At 43.0% G+C, this 27746-nt stretch overlaps 1 protein-coding gene and 1 pseudogene across 1 annotated transcript in view; both read right to left on the minus strand.

Moving 5' to 3' along the window:
• Nucleotides 1–27746, minus strand: part of GIPC2 (GIPC PDZ domain containing family member 2) — an 82782-nt gene that overhangs the window by 13284 nt on the left and 41752 nt on the right. Inside the window, exon 4 of the mRNA XM_045835581.1 lies at nt 6202–6308. Within this exon, the coding sequence (XP_045691537.1) occupies nt 6202–6308 (107 nt within the window). The remainder of the gene's footprint in view (nt 1–6201; nt 6309–27746) is intronic.
• Nucleotides 13760–27329, minus strand: LOC123816384 (annotated as a pseudogene).

The raw sequence follows: 27746 nt of genomic DNA on the forward strand, positions 1-27746 counted from the left end.
GTATTGTTACAAATGTATGTTGCTTTGTATTCTCAAAACTTATTTAAAATATTTGCATTTGCATGCAAATAAAATTTTATTTTTAGTTCTCTGAGGATATTGTTATAACTTTCTCATGTTTTTATTTATCTTAACCAAGCCTTAAAACAATATTGGACACCATACATCCCTCTTGCCTTCTTTCCAGCATCTGGAATGGCCTCTGGAGAGCAACAGGCTGTGCAAAGCAACTTAGGCACTTGCCCTCGCATCTGCCTGGCCATTGTGTAAGTTACCTCAGCAAGTACCAGTGTGTCCCCCATAGAGTCGCTACCACTCTGTCAGTAATTCTAAATGGCTCCTGATCTCATCACCCCTCTTCCATTCACACTCTGATTGCCTGGGTTCAGCTCTTATCTCTTCTTTTCTTTTTTTTTAGTTGTAATATACTTGATAAAACATTACGTCTGCTTCAGGTGTATAAATACAATGATGTGATATGTGTAGGTATTGCAAAATCATCACCACAATACGTCTAGTTAACATCCATCACACACATAGTTACCAATTTTTTTTCCTGTGATGAGAACTTTTGAGATTTATTCTCTTAGTGCCTTTCAAATACACAGCACAGTACCACAAACCATAGTCACTGTCCTCTGCACCACATCCCCGCAATGTATTTGAGCACGGAAGTCTGTGCCATTTGGCCGCCTTTCCCCATTCTGCCTATCCCCCACCCTGCCTCTGGCAACCACCAGTCTGTTCCCTGTAACTGTGAGTTTGGGTTTGTTTTCCTTTTAGATTCCACATGTAAGTGACATCATATGGTATTTGTCTTTTCTGACTTATTTCACTTAGCATAATGCCCTCAAGTTTCATCCATGCAGTCCCAAATGGCAGCATTTCCTCCTTTCTTATGGTTGAAGAATATTCTCCATCTTTTCTTATTTGCACAGGTTTTCCAGTTTCTCTGCCTGTGTACAATCTTCAGTCTCTCAAATCCACCCTGCTCAACAAGGCATCCCCCAGAACTAAGAAATTCTTCTAAGTGCAGTGCTGCTCCCCTCCAAGTTCTCAAACAGCTCCTCTGTTCTCTACAGGCCCTTCACATCCTGACGCAGGCCTGCACCTGCACCCTCACCAACCCCCACCAGATACCATCAGCGCCCACAGTCCAATCCCAAGAACACCTCTAGGGCCCCCAACGCCATCACTGTTTCAGCCTACAACACCCTTCTCACCATCCTTAACCAACTTGACCATTCCTTCTGGAGGAAACTCTGGCCTCCCCTCTTTCCCTGACAGCAGCTGATCAGCCCCTGCTTGGTCACATCAACCCTTTCCCCCTGGTTTGTAACAGCTCCTTTTCATGTCTCTCTCCTTTCAGAGGAAAACAAGGTCTTTGTTCTGGTCTTTGTATGGCCAACCAGCTCCTGGACCACCTATTGAATAAATTAGGAGGTGTGTAGGTGGAGTGTCATTCACAAAGTCATCAGAATTAACATCAGAAGCTGTGCTAGGTAATGAGGGGATGATTTGATAAATCTATAAATCCTTCAGTGTTTGAAATAGATTGTAAGTCATTTGTATCAGATTTAATATTATTACCACACTAGCTCTTTCCTTTCATTATGAGCTATTTTAATTGCCCTATTTAATGAAACAGGCTATGCAAATAGGAATGGAGTTTTAGATGTTTATCGTTGAATGAATCTTGCCTACCTCCCCAGAGAGATCTTCAGCTACTCTTTCATTCCAGCAGCTTATACACAGCAGGTGCCAAAAAAATATTTATTAACTGTGTTAACTATTAGAAGTGACACTTCCCCTGAAGTGATTTGGAGTTTTCGCTGCCACCCCAGGGACCTTTGCAGGCCGTTTTAGGGTCTGTCCTTTCTGACAGCCTCGTCCCCCGGCTCCCCACTTCCAGCTCCCTCCCACTGCTTTTTCCATTGCCTGACACATTCCTTTCTTCCACTGACATTTACTCATTTGTCCAATAAACATTTACTGCCCTCAGCAATGTGCCTGGTGGTATGCTGGGCAAAGGAAAGATAAAGACTCGGAATGACCAGAAGTCACTGCCTGGATTTTTTTTTTACATACTTCATCATACTTTGCTTTCAAAACGCCATTGACTCTCCCTGGTTTCTTCTTTGTTGCCCTTTGCCTCCAAATCAATTCCTTTCTGCACCCAGGACCAAGGCACCCAACTCAAAATCTTCCTCTAGATTCCCCCAAACTGACAACATCCTCAGTGGCTCAAAAAACTGACAATCTGGCTGGTGTGGCTCAGTGGATTGAGTACTAGCCTGCAAACCAAAGGGTTGTCGAACCAAAGGGTCGTTGGTTTGATCCCCAGTCAGGGCACAGGCCTGGGCTACAAGACAGGTTCCCAGTAGCAGGTGTGTGAGAAGCAACCACACATTGATGTTTCTCTCCCTCTTTCTCTCCCTCCCTTCCCCTCTGTCTAAAAATAAATAAATAAAATCTTTTTTAAAAAAGGACAACATTGGCCTCATGGTTTTTTGAGCATCTGTTCCATCAAGCCCCCCCACAGTTGACTCTGACCATGGTCACCCCACAAGCTCTGGGAACCTGCTCTATAGAAAGAGCCTCCAGGGACTTCTGGCAAGATGGAGGCATAGGTGGACGCACCGTACCTCCACGCACAACGAAGATTAGAACAACAACAATTTAGAGGCAGAATAACACCCAGAACTGACAGAGAATTTATCTGAATGGAAGTCGGACAGCCAAGAAGTTGAAGTAGACCCGTTCATCCAGACCAGTAGGAAGGGCGGAGAGGAGGAGCCGGGCGCAGGGCGCAGCACACAGTGCGAGCGGAGAGCAGGGAGAACGGGGCACCTAAGGCAACTGGGATTGCGTTAGCCATCCGGGGCACGCAGGATCACAGTGGGTAGACCCTGAGGACGTAAGTGGCGGCTGGCAGACCCAGTGTGGCAGTGATTGTGGACCAGGGCAGAGCGTGCAACCCAGGACCCCAGGAGGGGTACTGAGGTGCCAGGAGAGCGGAGATACCGTCATTGTTCCCTCCCACCCCCGCCCCCACCCCCACCCCCACCCCCGCCCCCGCCCCCACATACAATGTCACAATCTAGCGACTGGGGTGCCCAGCCCCAGTGAACACCTAAGGCTCACCGTAACAGGAGCAACCAGACCAACAAAAAAAAAAAGAGAGAGAGAGAGAGAATGTCTCAAATAGAAAAACAGAGTGATGCCCCAGGGCTCATCCTTTTGAGCGACTGAGAGGTAGCCAATCTATCAGATGCACAGTTCAAAGCACTGGTCATCAGGAAGCTCACAGAATTGGTTGATTTTGGGCACAAATTACATGAAAAAATGCAGGTTACCATAAAAGAGATGAAGGAAGATGCACAGAGAACCAATAGCGATGGGAAGGAAACTGGGGCTCAAGTCAATGGAGTGGACCAAAAGGAAGAAAAATACAACCAAACAGGAAAGAATGAAAAAATAAGAATTCAAAAAAACGGGGAGAAGCTTAGGAACCTCCAGGACATCTTTAAATGTTCCAACATCCGAATTATAGGGGTACCAGAAGGGGAAGAGGAAAAGCAACAGATTGAACATGTATTTGAACAAATAATAAAGGAGAACTTCCCCAATCTGGCAAAGGAAATAGACTTCCAGGAAATATAGGAAGCTCAGAGAGCCCCAAAGAAGTTGGACCCAAGGAGGAACACACCAAGGCACATCATAATTACATTAGCCAAGATTAAAATGGAGGAGAGAATCCTAGAAGCAGCGAGATAAGGGGACAGTAACCTACAAAGGAGTTCCCATCAGACTGTCAGCTGATTTCTCAAAAGAGACCTTATAGGCAAGAAGGGGCTGGAAAGAAATATTCCAATTCATGAAAGACAAGAACCTACATCCCAGATTACTCTATCCAGCAAAGCTTTCATTTAGAATGGAAGGGCAGATAAAGTGCTTCTCAGATAAGATCAAGTTAAAGGAGTTCATCATCACCAAGCCCTTATTTTATGAAATGTTAAAGGGACTTATCTAAGAAAAGAAGAGAAAGAAAAAGCATGTATAGTAAAAGGACAGCAAACTCACAATTATTAACAACCACACCTAAAGCAAAACCAAAGAAACTAAGCAAACAACTAGAACAGGAACAGAACCAAAGAAATGGAGATCACATGGAGGGTTAGCAACAGGGGAGTGGGAGGAGGAGAGAGGGGGAAAAGGTACACGAATAAGTAGCATAGATGGTAGGTAGAAAATAGATAGGGGGAGGGTAAGAAAAGTATGGGAAATCTAGAAGCTATAGAACTTATAAGTATGACACATGAACATGACTAAAGGAGGGGGATATGGGTGGGAGAGGGTGTACAGGGTGGATGGGATTGAAAGGGTGAAAACAGGACAACTGTAATAGCATAATCAATAAAATATATTTTAAAAAAAGAAAAGGAAAGAAAGAAAGAAAAAGAAAGAAAGAAAGAAAAGAAAGAAAGAAAGAAAGAAAGAAAGAAAGAAAGAAAGAAAGAAAGAAAGAAAGAAAGAAAGAAAGAGAAAGAAAGAAAGAGCCTCTGAATGGTTCGCCTGTCTCACACCTTGGCTCTCCAATCACTAGGGGATCCTGGGACAACATGCACACACAGAGGGCCTTGATGGGCCCAGGGTCTGTGCTCCTGCCTTCTGAATTTCCCTGGCCTCCACCGCCTGCCTCATCTCCCCAGTTCCCACAGCATGGCTTCATCACCACTGTCTTCGCTGTGTGGAGTGGGCCTGACCTCCCACTTGCCACTTTGAATCCTGCCCCTAACCCCTGCTGTCCTCTGTTTCCACCCCACTTCTTCCTTATATTTTTGTCTCTTCTACTTCTGCTGTTTTTCACGCAAACACTAACCCAGTCAATAAGTGAAACCTTCACTCTTCCCAAGCTTAAATGAATTATGTGTTAATTCATTAATTCAGCAAAGATTTGAGCCCCTTTGATGTGTCAATTACTGTCCTAGGCTTGGGAGACCCTGCAGTGAACAAGACATATGGGGAGGTGGGGCTGAGGGTAGAGGGATTAAGCAAAAAAAAAGGGAGAGAGAAAACACTCATGAACACGGACAACAGTGTGGTGAATTGTGGTGAGGGGTGCATGGAGGTGGAAGAAGGTAGGTGGGATAAATGTCGATGGAAAAAATAAAGTAAAAATGTAAATTTTAAAAAAAGACATGAGCAAAGGAGATAGACAATAGACAAAAAGGAAACAAGGATATAATGAGCCACATTGTGTTTAGTGCTTTAAAGAAAATTAAGGGTAAGGAAGATTGGGCAGCAGAAGGGGCAGCAGGAATAGCTACTTAGACAAGATACTTAGAGGCATCATCCTTTTAGAGAAGGTGCTATGTGGGCAGAAACCTGAAGAAGGCAAGCGGGGGAGCCATGCCCATAAACTCACAAAGCACTGAGGTAGAGGACACAGCAGTACAAAGACCCCAAGAGGGCATACATCTGGAGTGACAGGGGACAGAGAGAGACCCATGTGGCAGACGCAGAGGAAACCAGGAGCAGAGTGGTGGGAAATGAGATCAGAGAAGAAATGCAGGGTCAGATCTTGTCCATCATTTGAGGATGTCCACTTTCATTCAGAGTGACACAGGAAGCTACTGGAGGGAGAGAAGACGGGGCACCTTGGGCCAGAGTGGTGGGAGCAGAAGTGGTGCCTTGCTACAGGATACTGGCCTGCTGTGGAGGCAGACCCGCCAGGACTGGCTGATGGAAGGGACGTAGAACGTGCCAGGGAATAATCAAAGATGAGTGCAGAATGTTTCACCTGAGGAGACTAGAATTCATGAATATTATCTTTCACCATCAAAATCTTAAGTATGTCTACTCCTCCAGGTGGCTCTGAGATCTTTTCCAGTTCTTAGACCTTTCAACATTTTTGAGCCAGTCCCCAAGTCTATAGACTCCAGAAAAAGTTGCCTGCAGGTAGCTGAGGATCGCTATAGATCACAGTCTCTTCTCATGCACTTAGTTTCTATAGTTCCTTCTTAAAGCCTTCAGTAATTTTCATATTGATTAAGTGGGCAATGAATTAAAAGTCGTCCTTTAGTTAGAATGTATGGCATCTTCTTTAAGCTCATGGTTTTACCTCTCTTCCCAGCTCCAATAACCACAAACTCCCACATGTGTCCAAACAGAATGGAAGACCAACTGAACACAACATACCATTTCCTCCACGGTGGCAGGACCTTTTGGTCTCAGGCGAAGTGTCTCCCTTCCGGTACCAAGTCTTCCTGCTGAAGAGTTTCCAGTTTTTGACCTTGGCTCTATTTCTATAAAGATACAATAGAAGGGGAAAGGTATATCTATTCAGAAATAATTCCAACAGACTGCTATAAAAGTTACTGTAGTTTCCATCACAAAACTTTGTGTAATTATTACAGAGATTTTATAAAAAGCATTGCTTCTTACAGAATTTCCCAAATCAAATTCACCTGTCATTCATTAGTCTCATGGGAGTCTCTACAAGAGGTCTGGCTACAAAAGGAAAAGGGAAGTATTTGAAATATACAAAAGGGAAAGAATGGAAGTTATAAAGAATAAAAAATAAAATGGTTGGCTTTGTTGTAAGAGTAAAGAGGTGCACCTGGCAGGAAAGCAGAGGTAAGAGGCCAGCTGACTTCTTCAAGGTCATGAAGAAGGGAAAGAGCCATATCTGAATAAAAATTTTTAAAATAGAGGGAGAGAGAAAATATTACTTGAATACCTACCTTCTGTTTGATGCTTTATATCCAAAATCCCATATAATACTCACACCAATCTATGAGGCAAGTTATAGCCCTCATTTCACAGAAAAGGAAACAAAAACTCACTAAGGAGAAGAACTGGGATTCAAATCCAAGTCTCTCGACCCCAAAGTCTGTCTGCTTCCCTCAGCAACACTCCAACACCCACCTCGTGGAAGCACAAGGGACAAACTCAGAGGTGACATGAGGAGAGAAGCAGGAATGTAGAGAAAAAGAGGCTGGAAACAGGTTCCAAGGAAGGCAGTCCCCTCAGGAGGCGGGCAAGAGCCAGGGAGGAGGAGTCCATGGGAAGCCACTCTTTCCCTTATGCCCGGTTTGTGTCTGTGTTTTATTTTCAGTTCTGATTTTCCAACTTATGAAGAGTTGCCCCCCAATACCAAGCAGTCACGTGAAGGAGTGAAAGGGTAGGGTGGGGACTTAGGGTAAGCAGAAAGGGCATGCCCTACCAAGGCCACTCCCACAACCTAGTCCCTGTGAGAATAGATCAAGAGGCCCAGATCTACTTGTTTGCACAAAAACTGAATTCTCAGAGTTTGTTATGAATCTCCTGATTTTTAGGTTTTGGCAATTGTGTCAAACTTTTAAAAACACTTTGGCAAAAATAAAAGAGATCTGTGGATCAAATTCCAACCACGAGCCACCAATTTATAACTTCTGCAAACATTGTCCAAGCCCCCTCGACTGAGGACTGTGCACGGCAGCAGGTGGGGGCAAGAACAGAGGTGGGGTGGGGGGGTGCACCAAGAACTGGAGATAACTGAGCTACAATGAGGAATCACAGGATAGGCTGGTAAATACAAGCAGGTAGTGAGCGCCATACCAGCCATCAAGGCACAAGACATCAGTGGGCCTGCGCAAATGCATTCATACTGACTCAGAACCCAGAATAATTCCCACCCTCAGCCAGCACTGTTTTGCTATTAAGAATCTACTCCAAAGCGACTAAGGATTTTACATATTAATTTCAACCTGCATTCAGGGACAGAATTGCCAAAAACATCAGTTGTCCTCTGAGAATGAAGGCATTAAAAATTATCATGAGGTAAGTAGAGCAGATCCCCTAAGCAAAAACCTATAAATGGTGACTGATGATGTGAATGCTAATCACGGTGACCGGATTCTCAGGAGCCCCAAGCTACATCATCAGGTCTACAGCATTGGTCTTACCAACTACATCGTACCCTGACTGAGGAGAATGGATTAACAGAAGCAAGACGCCCAGCATAGATTCCAAGAAAGGGCCCAAAGAAACAAGCAAGGTCAGCCTGTGACTTGCACTGTCCAGGATTCCGTACCGCCCAGCATCGAGAGTGTTCTCAGCTGAGCTGTGTACAGACCTACAGTGATCCAGACAGTGTCAGGTTCATGGTGCTAGCCTTCAAGATAAACAGCCTTATACTGCCCACCCCCTTCCCACATATACTCCACCCCACTGAGATTTCACCAAATGACCTGCTCGGTGTAATTTGTCTTCCCATATAAATTTCCTGGTGGGTGGGAAATTAACTGCTCAGGTAATGGGCTTCAGTCCGCCCCCACTTACACATTTCCAACTGTAAAGTGATATGCTGGCATTCTGACTTAAAAATGAGTCTCTCGTAAGTTTGGTGAGCATGGTGTAACCCTGGAAAACTGAACAACTCCGGACACACTGGAAAAATAAAAGGCCTCTGGTATTCACAAAGCTAAGGACCAAGACTCTGGAATGTGGAAGCTCCATGAAGGCACTGTCATCTGTGCTTGAGAGGGCAGCCAACCCCCCTCGAGGATGTCTCTGTCTCACCTTGCTCTTACCTACAACACCCGTTGCCCAAAGGGAAATGCATGCAGAATAGATTTTTTTTAATTAATAAGGTTTATTTCCTAAAGTAGGTCTGGGCTTACAGCAAAATTGAGAAGAAAGCACAGAGGTTTCCCATACACCCCTCCCCACACACACGCACAGCCTCCCCCTTGTGAACCCCACCACAGGGGCACACTGGTACAACACCGCACCGACACGTGACCACCTAGCGCTCATAGTCTAGGTTAGGGTTCGCTCTTGACGTGTACCTTCTGTGAGTATGGACAAAAAAATGATGATATGTATCTGCTATTGTAACGTCAAACAAAATAGTTTCACTGTCCTAAAAATCCTCTGTGCCCTCTCTGCCTGGCTATTCATCCAGATTTCTTGTTATCACCATGCTTATTCAACCTTCTCTTCAAAAGTGGTATCTCACAACTAACCACTTGGTGGCGCCAAAGCAAAAGCTAAATTTTAAGTTCTGGCTAGCAGGCCTCCAAAAAGGCAGTTTCCACTGCTAAGGAAAAAGAATCCGTCTGTCTTTATGATCCTGTGACTCAGGAATATATATCAACCAGTTGACACATGAAAACAGGCAGGATAGTTCTGTTCACCCGCAGGGGGGAAAACAAGTCCTGTGTTTTTTTAAGTTTTTGAAGATTATGAATATTTTCAGTCCGGCCTACCTTGGGGATGCTGGCCTGTCTAATCGAGTCTAACCAACCAAACCCAGCCCTAAGTCGGTCACTTCACTCCTCATGAGTGGATCTACACGGGGCCTCTCCAGGGGCTGAATAATGAGGGGGATGCGGTTCATAGAGCACACACTAGTAAGTGGACTGCAGCTAGCTGGATTCACGCGGTGCCCCAGGGGTCCCACCCCTGTGAGGCATACTGAGTAGTGCCTGCCTGCTGTGGGTCCCCTAGGACACAGGACACTCACAGCTGCTGGGCGGACAGCTGCTCCCAGTCACCAAGAGCAGTCATGTTTGTTCCCAAACCCTTTTGTGGCAATTATATCATTATTCTAGTTATGTAATTTAATTTAAAAGTATGTGAACTGATCAGTGTGAAACAAGGAGTTATTATTGCTAGGAAAACTAGGTTAACTGCTTGGAAAGACTCCATAAGAGTGAGTTGCAAAAAAAATTAGGTGTGGGCAAGCTGATGCTAGATTAGAAAAAAAATCTTTAAACAGTCATCATTTTAGATTTCTGGCTTCTTAAAATGAAACAGAACCCATGGATTCGAGTTAAGGTTGTGATTACATAAGGCTAACAGAACTTCGGTTTGTGTCCTCTACTCAAAGTAAGGGCCTTTTACAAAGGGCTAAAAGACTATGTCTTTATGTTGAAAATGTTTATAAACACTTATTCCATTCTTTATAATACCCCATTTCAACTGGTATTTTCAATAAACACACCAACCCAGTCTCCGCTATGCCAGAGAGATGGGAAAACGGAGAAGCAAAAGGATGTCTGTCTCTAGTCTTGCTCTCAGCCCTAGGCCCTATTTTCAGGAGGAGCACATGCAACATGACTTAGGTCCCCGGGTGACCCAGGAGGACAGAGCAGGGAAGTTGGGCATTCTCTGGCTTCTGCGTGGAGCAAGGCCATGCTCTGGTCCCATGAGGGCACAGGCAGGCCTGGAGCACAGATCCTAGCTCTTACAGCAGGGCAGAGCTGTGATTTCGATGGCAGGTGGGCACAGAGGGATCAGCTGCATCCCAAAGGTTTCTCAGTGAACAAGAGATGGCAAATCAGAGAACCTGAGTTAAAATCCCACCTCCTCCATTTACGAATTGAGTTAATTTGAGGAATAAGTCCTTATCTTTAAAATAACAATAACACCTATGTACAATTTTGTTTAAAGCATCCAAGGGGCTAATGTTGGAAAGGTGCTTAACCCAGTGGCTTGGTTCATAGTAGAGAGGGCCACTAGAGGGAGAGAGAGAGAGAGGGAGAGAAAGAGAGAGAGAGGTGCTCTTCTCACTCCCTCCCCATCAACACCAAGTGCATACGTTTTCTCTTAGAATGAGAAACATGCAACAGTCTCTCTTCAATTGCTCAGAAAATTGTCACCTCAAATACAAAGGTATCTTTTCTATAAAACTATCACTTTCCCCCCTTCGATTCACAGGCAAGTGGGAACAGCAGATGGCCTTCCACGGGTGCTCCACACAGACTCTACAAAGCCTCGGAGTTTAAGCCCAGCCCACCCTGAGGGCACTCAGCCCTGGAGGCCCTCCAGAGCCCTTGCATTGGACCATATGCCCCACCCCGCCCCACCCCACCCCCAACACACACACACACACACACACAAGTCCCCGGTTAGAGTTGCCTGACACCACATGAGCAAGTGACCAAACATATCAGCACTCCATCCTAAAAAAGGAAACAAATAGCCCCTCCTCTAACCACCCATGTAGGGTGAACTAAGCACCCTCAGCAAATTCACTGATTTGTTTCTGTCATTTCCATCCCTGGAGTCACACGACATCGAGAGAAACATCAAAATAGTGGCCAAACGGCAACTCAGGCAGGACTTTGCAGGATATGCACACAAATGTTCCTCAGCGTGGCAAGCCCAGAAATGCTTCCCTTTTCTTTCCTTCCCAGAGTTACCAGAGGGGACCTGAATCTCAGGGATTGATGCACACTCACAAAATTCACAAAGAACAGACATCATCAAGTTATTAATCCATTGGAAGGATGGTAGCAAAGGTCCAAGGGGCTTTACTTCTTCATCTCATCAGCCTGGAACTTCTTGGAGGAAGCGACATCCGAGCAGAGACCCAGCCATCAAGGACTAAGACAGCAAGTCTAAGTGGGGAAAGGAATGTGGAGGGAAATCATCCCAGGCCATGGGTTCAAAGACTCTTGGTCTGCTAGGTCTCTACCCGTCCCGGGAACGATTCACCTGAAACTTTCTTCCCACGGGGTACTTGAGAATCTTAGTATGCGCAGAAGCCACCAGAGCAAAGACTTGGGAGTGAAGGACAACTCTCTTAAGCCAGGGCTGCAGAGAGGTAGTTCTCAGTGACATGGGGTCCAGAGACATGTTTGTGGAGTATGCAACATTTTCAGATTTTTTTAATTAGTTGAAATATTTAAAAGTTGGACACAAATCAGTTCTCTTACCCTTCTTATGTAATCACAACCTAGATGCATATCTAATGTAAAAGTTGGGTGATTTCTCATCAACACTCCAATTTTAAGATCCTCTAGAGACTTAGACACATTCCTTAAGATCCTTAGACACATTCCTAAGAGCCTGGCCGCACACAAATGGTACTGACCGCAAACTCCTCATACGCTCCCCGCCCGACTGTCACCACCAGCACACATACAACACACACACACACACACACACACACACACACACACCCCTCTGAGAATAGTTGACAAAATCCAGCTTACAACCCAGAATTTAACATTTTGTCTTTCTTTTTATTGAATTTGTTGGGGTGACTCTGGTTAACAAAATTATGCAGATGTCAGGTGCACAGTTCCACAGCACGTCGTCTGTGCACTGTGTGGTGTGTTTGCCACCCTATCAAATCCCCTTCCATCGACACTGATCTCCCTTTACCTTCCTCCAACCCCCGCTCCTTCTGCCCGGCAATTGCCTAGAATCCAACATTTTAACTGTATATTTCCTTTTTCCATGTGTCCTTTCTCTCTCCAACATTTCTCAGACTTCTTCTTTTTAAAATGTATAACTTTTTTTCACTAAATTTGTTGGGGTGACATTGGCCAATAGATCACATGTTGTACATATCTACACAACACCCCACCTGCACACTGCCTTGTGTGCCCATAGCTCAAAGTCAAGTCATCCATCACCATGAACTTGGCCCCCTTTACCTTTTATTACTCCCCCCACCCCCTTCCAGCTGGTAACTGCCACACTGTTGACTGTGTCTATGAGTTTCAGTTGTATATCCCACAATGAGTAGAATGTGGTTCCTGACTTATCTTGCTTAGCATAATGTTCTCAAGGTCCAACCTCACTATTGCAATGGCAGTATTTCATCTTTTCTTATGGCTGAGTAGTATTGCACATCTTCTCCATCCAATCCTCTGTGGAAGGACACTTGGGTTGTCTCCATGTCTTGGCTACAATGAATAACACTGCCTTGAACATAGGGTACATATATTTTGATGAATATTTTCAAGTCTTACCTAAAGGCAGATACTCAGAACACAATTGCTGGGTCATGTGGTGTTGTAGCTTTTTCTTAATTTTTGAGGACCCTCCATACTGTTTTCCATAGTGGCTGTACCAGTCTACACTCCACAGTGGTGCTTCTGTAGAGGAGAGCTGACCCAGGTTGAGAACAGGCCAGGCACTAAAGCCATCATCCAAGAGCTGGAGACCCTGCGTGAGGAACATCGTGCCCTTCTCGCTCCACTGGTCACTCCTGAAGCTGGGGAGGCCTATGGAGCCTCCCCTGGGCGGTAGAGTCAGTCCGAGAGGCAGAAGCTGTGAGCTCAGCTGTGGCACCTAGTGCAGGTGAACCAGTGGCTGGGAGAGGAGCCGGCAGGGATGCAGCAGAGGCTGCAGTGTGCAGGAGCAGGTTGTGGTTACAGAAGGAGAAACAGCACTTGCTATTCAGGAGCCAGATCCTAAAGCTGGATGATGACACCTCCCCTTTTGGGTAAGAAGAGGGCTGTCTATTCTGGAACAAAGTATACATCCCTGGGTCATTGTGGAGCAGGACGCACCCCTCAGAGTCCTGGAGGAGCCTGAAAAGGCCCAGGGAACCTTTCAAGGAGGCCCAAGACTTCTTGTAGAGCCTGGAAGATTCCACCATGTGCAATAGGATCGATTAAGGTCTGGGTGCTACCACTAAAGAGGGGTGGGGTGAGGGGAGGCCCTGGCAGTACCAGACTGAGGGGAGGGGTGCAGCCAATACCTTATCTCTCTATACACAGAAGCAATGGCCAGGAAAGGACAGGGGTGCTGACCCAACGGGCAGAGTGTTCTTGGCTCTAAAGATCAGGGATGGCCGGCCACTAAGTCTCTACCTAGAAAACCCCAGCCAGCCTCTCTCACTGGCCGTTAACCTAGGGAAGAGAGGCTCCTGCTGGAAGGATTAAATAAGGGGCAGGCCCAGCCTCCAGGGTCAGGCTTCAGTGACAAGGGAGGAGGTTACCCTGAGATTGAGCTGGAGCTGAGGGTGCAGCTGTCAGAGGCCTGTGCCTCCAGACTGGACTGGCTATTCCATACTCTCATGGAGAAGCTGAGAGAACTGGCCAGCTTCATCCTGGGGTTAGGAGGTTCCTGAGGGCCACCACCTTGAAGTTTCTTCACCAGCAACTCACTGCTGCACCTTGGAGCACCTTGCAGCTTCCCAAAGGAGCCGCTGCATCACAGGGAGCCACTGTGTCCCTGCTCCACCAGGCTGGTCACACTCAGACCAAGCCCCAGTGCCCCTGGCCACATCTCAGCTGCCACTGTGGGATCCCCACTCACCACTGCTGTCTTTCAGCAATTCTACCACCTGCATCTGATTTGCAGGGTCTGAGCCCTGCTTGTGGCCCCAGCTGACACAGTCCTCCAAGGTGTGTGCAGCTTCTAGCTTGTTATGTACAGGGCCCCAAGCTGCACTGGGTGATGTTGACTGTGGGGCTGTCTACATTGCAGGCCTTGGACCAGCTGCCATATTCCCCACAGGGGGTGCTATCTTGGCACTTCTCCTAGCTCTCCTCCCATTCCTCTACGTGCATTCAGATGGGCCTGTTGTCCCCATCGATAGAGCCAAACTCCTCATGCATGCAAGTGAGGATCTCTTTGTACAGGGTTTCTGTATCCGGGTAGCTGCCCTGCTTCAGAAGGCAGAATGCCAGGTTGTTCTCACTCTTGGCCACATTGGGGTCATCAGGCTCAAAGAGTGTGGCATAGATTTCCAGTGCTGCTGGCAATAAATAGTATTCCACTTCCTCAGCTTTGCCCTGTTTCTGGCATAGCAGCACCAGGTTGCTCAGCTGCTTGGCCACATCTGGATGAAACTTGCCCAGGACCTTCTTTCAGATGTCCAGTGCCCACTTGCACAGAGACTCAGCCTCCTTGTACTTGCCCCTCTTGATGTATAGAACTGCCAGGTTGTTTACTGTTGCAGCCACAGCCAGGTGGTTCTTGCCCAATGTTGTCTCGGAAATGGCCAGGGCATGACTGAGCAGCTGAGCAGCCTCCTTGTACTTGTTCCAGTCCTGATAGGCCAGCGTCAGGGTGTTCAGCATAGTAGCACATCAGGGTGGTCGTGGCCCAATATCTTCTGCAAGTCTTACAGCACCTGCTTGCAGAGCGGCATGGCCACCTCTCAGCAGCCCTGTGAGGCGTACTAGATCGCCAGGTGGTACAGAATGTGGAGCCATCCCCCACACTGGGCAGCCACAACCCCTCCTCCAGGGCTGGGGGCTAGGCTCTGCTCCTCCTCGTTGGGGAAGAGGCTGTCCAGAGAATCTCTGAGGAGTAACAATGGAACTTCAGAAAAAGAAATGAAAAAAACAGTCCCTTTTGCAATTACAACAAAAAGAATAAAATACCTAGTAATAAACCTAACAAAGCACATGAAGCACCTATAAACTGAAAACTACAAAGCATTATTAAAAGAGATTGAAAAGGACAATGAAATGGAAAGATAGTCTGTTTTACGGATTTAAAAAATCAGCATAGTTAAAATGGCTGTATTAACCAAAGCAATATACCAATTTAATACAATCCCCAACAAAATTCCTATGACATTTTTTAAAGAAATAGAACAAAAAAGTCATTAGATTTATACGAAACCACAAAAGACTCCAAATAGCCAAAGCAATGCTGAGGGGGAATAAAATGAACAAAGCCAGTGGTATAATAGTACATCACTTCAAATTATACTGCAGAGCTTCAGTGATCAAAACAGCATGGTACTAGCAGAAAAACAGACACACAGACCAATGGAACAGAATGGAGAGCCCAGAAATAAACCCACAAGTATATGGGCAAATAATTTTTGACAAAAGAGCTAAAAGCACACAGTGGAGAAAAGAAAGCTTCTTTAGTAAATGGTGCCGGGAAAACTGGAGAGCTAGATTCAAAGGAATGCAACTAGACCACAGTCTGACCCCATGGACAAAAATTAATTCAAAATGGATCAAAGGCCTAAATATAAGATCTGAAATAATAAATTATTACACATACCAAAAACATAGGTACTAAATTATGGACCTTGGTCTTAGAGGAGATTTTATGAATTTGACCCCAAAGGCAAGGGAAGTGAAGGCAAAAACAAATGAATGGGACTATATCAAAGCAAAAAGCTTCTGCAACAAAATAAAAAGGCAACCAACCAAATGGAAGGTGATATTTGCAAACAACTGCTCCAATAAGGGCTTAATATCCAAAATACATAAAGAACTCATACAACTCAACACTAAACAAACAATCCAATTAAAAAATGGGCAGAGGACCTGGACAGACACTTCTCCCTAGAAAGCAGACAACTGGCCAACAAATATATGAAAAGATGTTGAACTTCACTAGCTATTAGGAAAACGCAAACCAAAACTACATTGAGATACCACCTCACACCTGTTAGAATGGCTGTCATCTACAAGACAGGAAGTAACAAGTGTTGGAGAGATTGTGGGAAAAAAGGAACCCTCATTCACTGCTGGTGGGAATGTAAGCTTGTACAGCCGCTATGGACATCTGGCTTCTTTAGAACAAGCTATGGGTTTCTGTTATGCTGAAGATTTTTAAAATCCAGCTGGTTGGGTGCTGGGGCAGAAAGAAAGCAAGGAAAAGGAAGTATGCGGGAGCTGCATGCACAAAGCATCAATTGTATGTTGGATCAAAAGAACTGGTAACACATGAACCAACCCCACCCCCCAGAAACACAAAGTTACTCTTAAATGTTCCTTTGATGAAACTGAATAGTGCATGACAAGTGTCAGAAGTGGAATAACTGTACCCAAAACCTCTGTTTTCAGTTAAGGTGTCACTTGAGAAAAATTCAGCCATGTTTTTATAACTCCCTGAAAGTATAGGCAATAATTAATGTGCATCTCTGGGAAGAAGATTCATAACTTTAATCTAGAGGGAACTATGTTAAAAAACAGATCACAAGTCTCTGAACTGCAATATGTGAAGGTTTTAAAAAAAGATAATGGCTAAAATATTTTGTTTTTACCCTTTTAAACTTCTCATATTCCATAGTCTGATTTTTATCATGAAAATTCAAAACTAAAAAATTGTTCACTTTTATAATGGTTTATTACACATATGTTTCCCCTGGCCTTTAAAAAGTTAATAAAAATACTACAAAAACAATCCTGCCAATTTAAAAAGAGTCAACAACAATGTAATATTCTACCACATTTCTAACATGGACATATTTATAATATTAATGAAGACTGTTTAAAATGAGCATAGTTACATAGTTAAAAATTATAAAGCCACTAAAAGTAGAATGATTCAATTTCTCTACTTCCTAGCCTAGGAATGCTAGCCTTTTTACTATTTTTTTGTTATTGTATTTTTTCCATTATGATTTAGTCCTCTTGTATCTCCCCTCCCCGCAATCACCACACTATTATCCACGTTTGTCAGTCCTTTTTCCTTTTTGCTCAATCCTTCCACCCCTTATTCCTGCTCCCTATGTATGAGTCTGTCTCTATTTTGCTTGTTAGTTCAGTTTGTTCATTATATTCCAGATATGAGTGAAATCATATGGTATTTGTCTTTCTCTGACTGGCTATTTCACTTAGCATATGTCCTTCATGTTCATCCATACTGTCACAAAGGGTAAAATTTTCTTTTTCTTATGGCCGAGTAGTATTTGACTGTGCAAATGTCCCATAGTTGTTTCCACTCATCTACTGGTGGACACTTGGGCTGCTTCCATATCTTGGTGATTGTAATGATGCTTCAATGAACAGAGGAGTGCTTATGTTCTTTTGAATTGGTGTTTTGGGTTCCTTTGGATATATTCCCAGAAGTGGGAAAGCTGGGTCGAAAGGCAGATCCATTTTTAATTTTTTGAGATATCTCCATACTGCTTTCCACGGTGGTTGCACCAGTCTGTAGTCCCACCAACAGTGCAAAAGGGTTCCCCTTTCTCCACATCCTTGCCAGTACTTTTTGTTTGTTGATTTATTGATGATAGCCATTCTGACAGGTATGAGATGATATTTCATTGTGGTTTCAATTTGTATTTCTCTGATGATTAGTGATGTTGAGCATCTTTTCATGTGTCTATTGGCCATCTATATGTCCTCTTTGTAGAAGTGTCTACTCAGGTCCATTGCCCATTTTTTAACTGCTTTTTTTTTTGGTGTTGAGTTTTATAAGTTCTTCATAAATTTGGGATATTAACCCCTTATTAGATGTATTGGCAAATATGTTCTTCCATTCTGTGGATTGTTTTTTAGTACATTGATGCAAAAACTTTTTAGTTTGATGTCATCCCATTTGTTTATTTTTTCTTTTGCTTCCCTTGCCTGGGAGATATATCCAATAAAATATTGCTACAAGCAATGTCTGAGATTTTGCTATGTTTTTTTCTAAGGTTTTTTTGGTTTTAGGTCTAATATTTAAGTCTTTAATCCATTTTGAATTTATTCTTGTGTGTGGTGTAAGAAGGTGGTGTAGTTTCATTCTTCTGCACATATCTGTCCAAGTTTCCCAACACCACTTATTGAATAAACTATCTGTACTCCATTTTATGTGCTTGCTTCCTCTGTCAAATATTGACTCTAAAGGTGTGGGTTTATTTCTGAGCTCTCCATTCTGTTCCATTGATCTAGCCGTCTTTTGTAAAATAAGTGTTTTCTGGTTATGAAAGTTAGTCTGTTAATTTTATATTTAAAACATAAAACATACACATATAAGAAGCCTAAAGAAAGAAATTATTCATAAACTCACCACCTAAAGATGAGAACTGTTAATATTTCATATACATATATGCAGAGGTCATTTTTCTTCTACACTTAAAGATAGCTTTTACAAATGGGAGAGTACTGTACAGTGTTTTATAATCTGCCTTTCCACTTGCTGTATCAAACATTATTTTCATAAATAAAGGGAACTGCTTATCCACTTAACATTTTCTGAAAACATACTCCAACCACAATTTTGAGCATAATTTCTTAAATCCATTTTCCTATAATTATATGACAATTCTCACTGTACATTTTCTGGTAAAATATATATTATTAGTATAATTACTGCTTTTCTAATAAGTTACATTATATTCACACTGTTCAGACAATTTAAGGAAGCTGCTTAAATTCTAGCCTTATTTTTTACACCATCATACATTCTAATTTTAATTTCTAAGCTTAAAAACAACTGAATGTTATTATCTACCTGCTAGTTTGATATTCATTCCAAATGCTCCTTAAACATCCTTCTAAGAAATTAATCACTTCTTAGGGGAAGTATCTTGGGAAACACAGGTCACAAAGTTTTTAGTATTATAAATTATGATAACTGCACTTTTCTCAGATTAAAAACATGACCATTTACTACATTTTCTTTTCATGAGAGTTTACAATGTGGATGAAAGGGGTTGTACAGGAAGTTACATCACAGAGTGATCTGCCCATAAAGTCCTAAATGGGCAGGTCACCCCCAGGCACATAACTTCTGTAGTAAAAGGTTTATCTTTCCCTTAAGCAAGCCCTGTCCATGGGTTCCTTGCACCTAGGTAAACACACCTTCAAAATGCCTCCCATCACACCAATAAGGAGAGAAAACATCCTCAAGTGGGCACAGAATCCTGTTAACTACCCTAGGTAATCCAATCCCCACTTTGCTTTCTCCCACATTCAGGTGCTCTTCCTCTTGTTCCCTCCTTAATTCCAAATGCATAAAAGGAGGTGCAAATGGTCATCCCAAGAACCATTTTTCTCAGTCTGTTGAGATCTTGCCTCCAGGCATGTGGTATCCTCTGTTTGGTTTAAATAAATTTTTATAAAAGTTCTCTATAGCCCAGCTGGGGTGGCTCAGTTGGTTGAACCATTGTCCCATACACTGAAAGGTTGTGGGTTTGATTCCCAGTCAGGGCCATGTACCTAGGTTGTGGGTTCGGTCCCTGGTTGGGGCATGTGTGGGAGGCAAGCAATCAGTTTCTCCCACATCAAAGTCTCTCTTTCTCTCCTTCCTCTTTCTCTTTCTGTGGAATCTCTCTCTCTCTCTCTCTCTCTCTCTCTCTCTCTCTCTCTCTCTCTCTCTCTCTCTATATATATATATATATATATATATATATATATTTTTTTTTTTTAATTCTCTACATCCCTGGCTGGTGTGGCCCAGGGATTCAGCACAGGCCTGCAAACCAAAAACTTACCAGTTGGATTCCCTGTCAGGGCACATGCCTGGGTTGTGGGCCAGGTCCCTGGTCGGTGGCATACAAGAGGCAACTGATCAATGTTTCTTTCTCACATCAGTGTGAGAAGGAGAAATCTCTCCTTCTCCCTCCTTTTCCCTCTCTCTAAAATAAGTAAAAATAAAATCTTAAGAAAATAAATTATCTACAAGTTTGGACATTCTTAGGTCAACAACAACTAGAGTAGAAAAGAGTGCATATGTAGTCTGGGTCTTTATCCAGCTGGGTCTCTCATTGGACACACATTTATCCATTACACTAGTACTCGCCTAACACATCTGCCACATCCCACAAAAGAACTTGCTTCTTCATTCATCTTTTCCCGTAATGTCTTTCTGGCAGATGCCAAACCTGTGTCTAGGTAGGTACAGGAAGGACAGAACAAACTCTATGACATGAAAAGATTAAGTGGCATTTCCACCCCCAAATTTGTCATTGTAAGCACTTTAACACATTGCCAAAAAAAAAAAGAAATACATGAAAGAAAGTACCACCATCAGATAAAACATAAAACACCTCAAACTGAACTTTTCACCCTGACATTTCCCAAACCAGTTCTACATCTCAGTTGCCTCATTGCCAATTATTGATTTTATCACAGGCTCTGAGGGTAGAAATCCTGGGAGCCACCTTTGCTTCTTTTCAACTTTTTCTCCTCCCTCCCTGCCTTAGCTAACCATCATCAATGTACCTCCTGCCCCCATTTCTGCCTTTGTAACATTACCCAGACTTTTTTTTTTTCTTCATTCCTGCTGCTGCCCCTAATCCCAGTTCTTATCATTATCCCCAAACTGTTGCATCAGCCTCTTACATAGGTTCTCCTCTAATCAAATATAGCCACATTGTTCTTCCAGACTCAATTCCTTAAAACCTATTTTATCATGTCATTCTTCAGTTCTAATATCAAAATCATCCCTTAGTATTCTCTAAGACAAAGTCAGGTCCCCCTCCTAGTTTTCAGAGCTCCTCTTAATAAGGCCTGGAGCTACTTTTGCAGGCCGATTTGCTGCAGTCCCTCCAAGGCTAGGTTCTTTACTGTCCTGAACACTTCCCACAGGAAACCGTCCTTCCTTGTGTATAGTTTCCCATTTCCAAGGCCAAGTTCAAGTGCAATCTTCTCTAGGAATCTTTCACACCTAGTCCAGCCTACTTATGTCTTTCCCTTCTCTGAACACCCATTGAAACATCTGTAGTGGATTTGAATTTTACTCCACAGTTTTGTGGGGGGGAATGTCAGACTGAATCTAACTTTAAGCTCCCTGCACCACAGATTAGAGTCTTGGTAATGCATGAGAAGTCTCTCTCCCCGTCTCAAGATCTGGAGGGCTGATGTTAGGCTCAGTTTACACAGACTCTGCCCTGAAGCTCTACGTCCAAGTCAGTGTGCCAAGCCGAGGGCACAGGGAGCCTTTCACCTCAGATTGCAAGGCCACAGCTCTGACAGCTCTAATATCACTTCGACTCTATCAGGCATCCTGTCACCTCTCAAGAGAAGTTACATGGGAATGGACCCTGGACCCCGGTAATAGTGGGGCCCGCCAGAATCATCTGGCACATAGCTTTCTCTTTGGAGAAGTTCTTCCCAATCTTACCACTTCTCCTAGCCACCATCACTCTCTAAGCCTTAGAATCCCTCCCAATCATGGCCAAATCAGCTTTGAGTGGAATTCCATTTAGTTTAAATCTGCGTTACAGCACATATCACAGTTCCAAAAAGGCAGTAACATATGTTTAAGAGCAAGGGCCTGCAAAGCAAACAGGACTGGTACTATTCTTGCACTTCCCGCCCACCACTGAGTGACCTGAGTGAGGTATTTAACTGCTGAAGCCTCAGTCTCCTTATCTAGAAAACTTCATAGGAATGGCATGAGGATGAAATCAGGCCCTAACAGCAGCAGTCCTAGGAGCAATGACTAACACTTAGGTGGCACTGTGGGCCAAGAGCCACTCTAAGTATTTTACATACATTAACTCATTGAATCCTCACAACACTTTGTGGATAAGTAAACAGGCACAGGAAGAATAAGTAACTGTAGCCCAAAAGCACAAAGGTAATAAGCAGAAGAGACAGGAATCAAACCCAAGCAGTTTGGCTCAGACTCTATGCTCTAGAACATGATGCCATATTGCCTCTAATGAGCATTCAATGAGTGGTAGCTATTGCTGCTATTAATAGAATTGCTTGATTCTTAATTTATCTGCTTCTTTAAGTAAATTGTAAGCTCCTTGAGAACAACAGACATGTTGATAACATACCAGCTGCCGGAGAGCTGGCTGCGGAGACTTACTGTGTTGTTAGAAGCCTGCCTCTGTCTCTCAGTAGCTAGCTCCAAAACTTTGAACAAATTGCTTATCTTTTCAGAATGGCTGTAAGAATTAAATGATTTCCTGCTTAACAAGTACTTAGTGAACTGCAGCTATGACAATGATATAATGATATATTTCACTATTCGATATGGAATGGTGAAATATATCACCATATCACCATATCATCACGAAGACGGGGGCCGAGTTTACCATCTGTCTTTCCAGGATCTACAAATACTTGCTAATCAGCAACTCACCATATTGTTTTTCCTCATGTAGGTTCATCTTGTTTCTAAAACTACTCCTTAAAGAAAAGGTTACACCTTCATAACAACAGTAGGAATATCATCTGACTTGCACTGAAGACTCACTATACATCGAGGACTATCCTATGATTTTTTTTCAGATGCTTAATAATTTAAAACTCACAACTACCTGAAGTAGTTGATATCATCATCTTCTTCAGTTTTATGTATGAGGAAAGCAAAGCACAGAAAGGCTAAGTAATTCACTCAATGTCACCTTATCACACAGCCCTACGTGGCAGAGTCTAAGTACTTAATGACCTGTGCTTTTGTTGTCTCTTTTGTAACTTTTTTCATATTCCCCCAGGATATTTGGTGGAATTCAGTACATATGAAAAAGTACCAAAAGCATTTGTTGTTTGTAATAACATGAATAATACAAAATACTTTTAAATGTCTGAAATATTGAAAAAGTTGTTATAACTTAAAAGCCAAAGGTTCTCTTTAAAATCAAATACACTTAGTCTTTAAAAATGAGTACATCTGTTAAGCTGAATCATGAAGACGGGGGCCGAGTTTTCCAGCTGTGAACTCAAAGGACTCAGACATAATTCACATACTGAACATCCTATTCTGATGGGCACATGGCACAGAAATAAAGCCTCTAAAAGAAGACATAGTCCAGAAGTCTATTACAAAATCTAACCCCAAAACAAAGACTACCAATGCTTTAAGGGTTAAACTTTCAGCTCCATTTCTCATTTTCAAAGCCCTTTGCAGAAACATTTCAGGCCCCCTTCCACTTCTTGCCATAAAGGGCAACAATTACAAATTTAAAAGTCTTCTTCAGGATAAACCACAGGGATTCCTCTAAGTAAAACTAAAGCAAAGCATCATACAGTAAATAATTATTTTTCTGCAATTAAAGGCGTCATAGGAAAACAAACCAGTTGAACTAGTATGGTCCTTAAGCCAGTTAAATGGAAGAGTGAGCTTTCATAGCCTTGGGAAAACCTAGGTTTACAGGGCAAACTCTGCAGGGTTGCACTATTGTGGAGACATGTTCCTTTTCATTGGCAAAAGAGAAAAGGAAGTATGGCATGGCCAACAAAAAAAAAAAAGAAGAAAAGAGAGAATACTGCTAGAGACATCCCAGCCGATACTTGATAAGGATCAGGAAGGTTTCCATCAACTCATGGCTAGAAGAAGGAAAATTTGTATCAGAAAGCAGCGGACCAAGAGAGACCATACTAGGTATGGGAGAGATTTCTGATTAAACTGCAGATTTTCAACAAGGGAGTCATTTAAACAGTGACTCTCCTATGTTTTTTCCTATGACACAGAGTGAGAAATCTATAGATTATATCATGACCCATAAATACATACATATATGTAAATATACATGTTTATACACACATGTACAAATAAAAGTGAAACACACACATGCATATATACAGAAACAGTGTAATAGAAATAATACCCATCCTTACTAGGCACAAAGCACTATGAAAGCATCAATTCTGTTCTACTTTGTGTTCTAAACACACTGGTTAAAAACCACCGGTCAAAAAAAGTGATTTTAAACCAGCACAGGAGATTCTAAGAGTATGTTTCATAAAGGCCTTTGCTCCCCTCTCAGAGCCCCACAGCCAACTTGGGACAGCTGCAATGGAGCATCTGCTCTCGGGACAGGTGACTTGTTGAGTGCTTGGGTAAAGGCCGCCTACACGGCTGTCTTCCTCCACGTCTGCCGTTCCTCACTGCGCTGGCTTTTCTTTCTATGCCATGAATGCAGGGGTTCTCCACAGCTCTGTTTTTCATCATTTTCAGTTATTATTATGAGTAATTAGATCCATTTCCATGGCTTCAAATTACAGTCATGCGCCATTTAACCTTTTGGTCAAGAATGGACCACATATATGAGAGTGATCCCTTAGATTACAATGGAGCTGAAAAGTTCCTGTCCCTAGTGATACTGTTGCAGCACAACTACACAAATACTTGCCATTGTGTTACTATAAACGTGACTTAACATTTCCATTAAACAATAAAGGGTGTGTATTCTGCTTTCTCTCCAGGCTGTAGCCAACCCTCTGTTTTCTTAGAGTAGGTAAATAAAGCTTTGTGTGTTCATTTCTTATCTAGCTTTCTTTTATGGCTTAGAGAAGTCTGTTTAGGGGTGGGGGCAGGGAGAAAGGGCTGCTTGGCCCAGCCCTGAGATCCACAGCTGTCCACAGTAAATCTACAAGTTCCTGTTTGAAGAGAGATAGCAGCCTAATGAGGGGAGGAAGCTCAAGAAGCAGCCAGTGCACACTCCTTCAGCACTCTCCCTCTCTCATGCTCCCCCTTCTTAGGAGAGGGGGCACGTCACATTCCTCTCCCCAATCTCTTTGTTCTGCTTTCCCTCTCCATCCTGATAAAAGCCTCTGCCTGCATTGAGATTATTAAACTGGGTTTTTGAGGGGAAAAGTACCCTATCTTGAATTTCCAGCATCTCTAATAAACCACCTCCTTCTCCCCAGCGCCTGTCTCACAAATTTGGCTTTCGGAACTGGTTGAGGGTCTTTTCACAGTTACATTACAGCTGCTTACAGTATTCAGTACAGTAACATGCTATGCAGGTTTGTAGCCTGGGAGCTATAGGGGAACAGAAGTGGCCACCCCAAAATATATCCATTTGGCATAAGGATCATTTTAGGCTGGTTAATTTTAAGAAACAGCAGACATGGAAGAAGCTCTGAAAACCAAGCAGAAGTCACTCTTTGCAGAAGATATTTACACTTATAAGAAAAATCGCCGTTTGTAAGAGTATCTTTCAAGCTGTACCACAAGAGGGGGATGACCACGTGTCTAGAAACTTACAATTCAGGACTTAAATTTGCACAACCACCTTACCTTTGTTTGCTGCACTTTTCCTGGTAACCTCCCATAACCACCACCACCCCTCCCCCCGGGCCCCAACATCTTCTTTTGTCTTCAGCTGAAGGTGGTATTTATGGTGGTGGCTTCGGTCACTATGATGAGTTACTCAGCTTTTCCTGGGTCTCTGTATACAGGAGGTATGCACGTTATTAAACTTTTGCTTGTTTTTTGTCCTGTGAATCTTTTATTATAGGATGTCTCAGCCAACAATTCAAAAGGGTAGAGGAAAAATTATTTTTCCTCCCCCATAGAGCAATAGGCTATAACATATAGCTTAGGTGTGCAGTAAACTATACCATCTAGGTTTGCACTCTGATGCACTCATAAGTGCACTCTGATATTTGCATGACTGCAAAATTGCCTAATGACACAGTTCTCGAAATGTATCCCTGTTGTTAAGCAGTATATGACTGTCCCCTTGAATCCCACTATCTAGGCCCCAGTTCTCAAGACCCATCTATCTCTTACACGTTTTCAAATGAATTGTCCCAAAATTGTACTGAACCTCTTCCCTATCACCTCACCCGAATCTTTTTTTTCAATATTCCTTATTTCAAAGAATAGCACCACACTCAATCCCTAACAAATCTGTGTGTCGTGGTTTGTGATTTCTTTTCTTTTACCTCTATATCCAATGGGTTACCAATTCTACCTTCTTAATATTCAGTGGTGTGCAGGTAAATGTTTAACAATCAGCTCTCCAGGCTAAAAAGCCCCGACTTAACAGCACTTGCCTGTTTCTGTGATGTAAACACCCCACCACAGCCAATTTCAGGCAACCAATGAGATGTCACTGCACGCAGAGTCGGGAAGAGATGAGCACAAATGGTGCCAGCACCCCACTGTCTATTCCTCTGAACTATTTCTTATCTCCATGCCTTAATTCAGCATTTCATCTACTGTGTCCTCAACTAACACAACTGCATCTTTACAGATTTCCTAGCTACTTATAACCTACCCCTCCACTGACAAGTCTCCAAAACATCCTTCTAAAATCAAGTCTCACCATGTCACTCCCCTACCTAAACCCCTTCATTAGTTTTTCATTGCCTACTCCTTATCTTCATAATAAGGCCCTTGATAATTTGGTCTCTATTAACACTTGAGCTTCATTTCTTGCCACACACCACCACCTATAACCTGTATCCCAATCACACTGACATACATCATCATATTCCCAGACATACAGCATCACTCCATACCTTACACATTCGCTTAGTTGGTTCCTTCTCCCTAGGACAAACTTCCCTGCTCTTTTAAGATTCATCTCAAATCTCTTTTCCAGGAAATGTTCCCGAAACTTCTGAGGAAGACTTGATGTCTCCCACTTTTATACCTCTAGTATGTTTTACTACCCCTAACAGCCTTCATTGACTTTATTTCTTTTCACATCCATCTCTTTCCACTAGACATGAACATCCTGAAGGTAAGAACTGGATCTTATTCATGGATATACCAAGCATATAGTATGGTGATGGCATGTAGCAGTTTCTCCAATAAACAGTGACTCTTATACCAACAACTAGCACCCTATGATCAGCATATACTAATTACGCAAACATCTGTTGAATGAAAATATATCAGTATGTTCTTGCCATCTTCCCAAGGCCAAAGGACCACTAAGATACCAAACCTGTTCCCTCCAGATTGTTAGGGAGCACAAGATCTACTGCCATAGTCAAAGAAATTGTACCATTTATTTGTTTATTTGTTTGTTTTGTTTGCTTACTGGCCTTGTTACTTTCCAAGGGCTTCTATAACAAAACAACTCCTAGCTTCAACTTATTTTCTTATAGTTCTGGAGGCTAGAAGTTCAAGATCAAGCTGTTACCAGAGTTGCTTTCTTCTAAGGCCTCTCTCCTTGGCTTGCAGTTGACTGTCTTCACGTTCACATGGCTTTTTCTTTCCATGTCTCCAGCTCCAAATTTCCCCTGATTATAAGTACATCAGCCATATTGGATCAGGACCCACCCTAATGACCTCTTTTTAACTTAATTACCTCTTTAAAGACACTATCACCAAATACAGTCACATTCTAAGGTACTGGAAATTAGGTCTTCCACATATGAATTTTAGAGGGACATAATTCAGTACTTAACAGTCTCTTGTGAGCCCCTCAAAATACAGGAACTATAACTTAGTCTTTTTTCTCAGTATCTATTATGACTAGCAGAGTATGTGAAATACAGCAGATCCTCAAATTATCTGTGGGATACATAAATGAAAGACCTTCCCAGAGGCACAGTCCATATCTGTGGAGCAAGTCCCTTTCCAAATCTGGTAGCCAGCACGAAGAAGAACATGGTTTTACTCTTCCCCTAAGAAGA

This window comes from Phyllostomus hastatus, unplaced genomic scaffold, assembly GCF_019186645.2.
Source record: "Phyllostomus hastatus isolate PE091 unplaced genomic scaffold, TTU_PhHast_1.1 phas_contig_209, whole genome shotgun sequence".
NCBI lineage: Eukaryota > Metazoa > Chordata > Mammalia > Chiroptera > Phyllostomidae > Phyllostomus > Phyllostomus hastatus.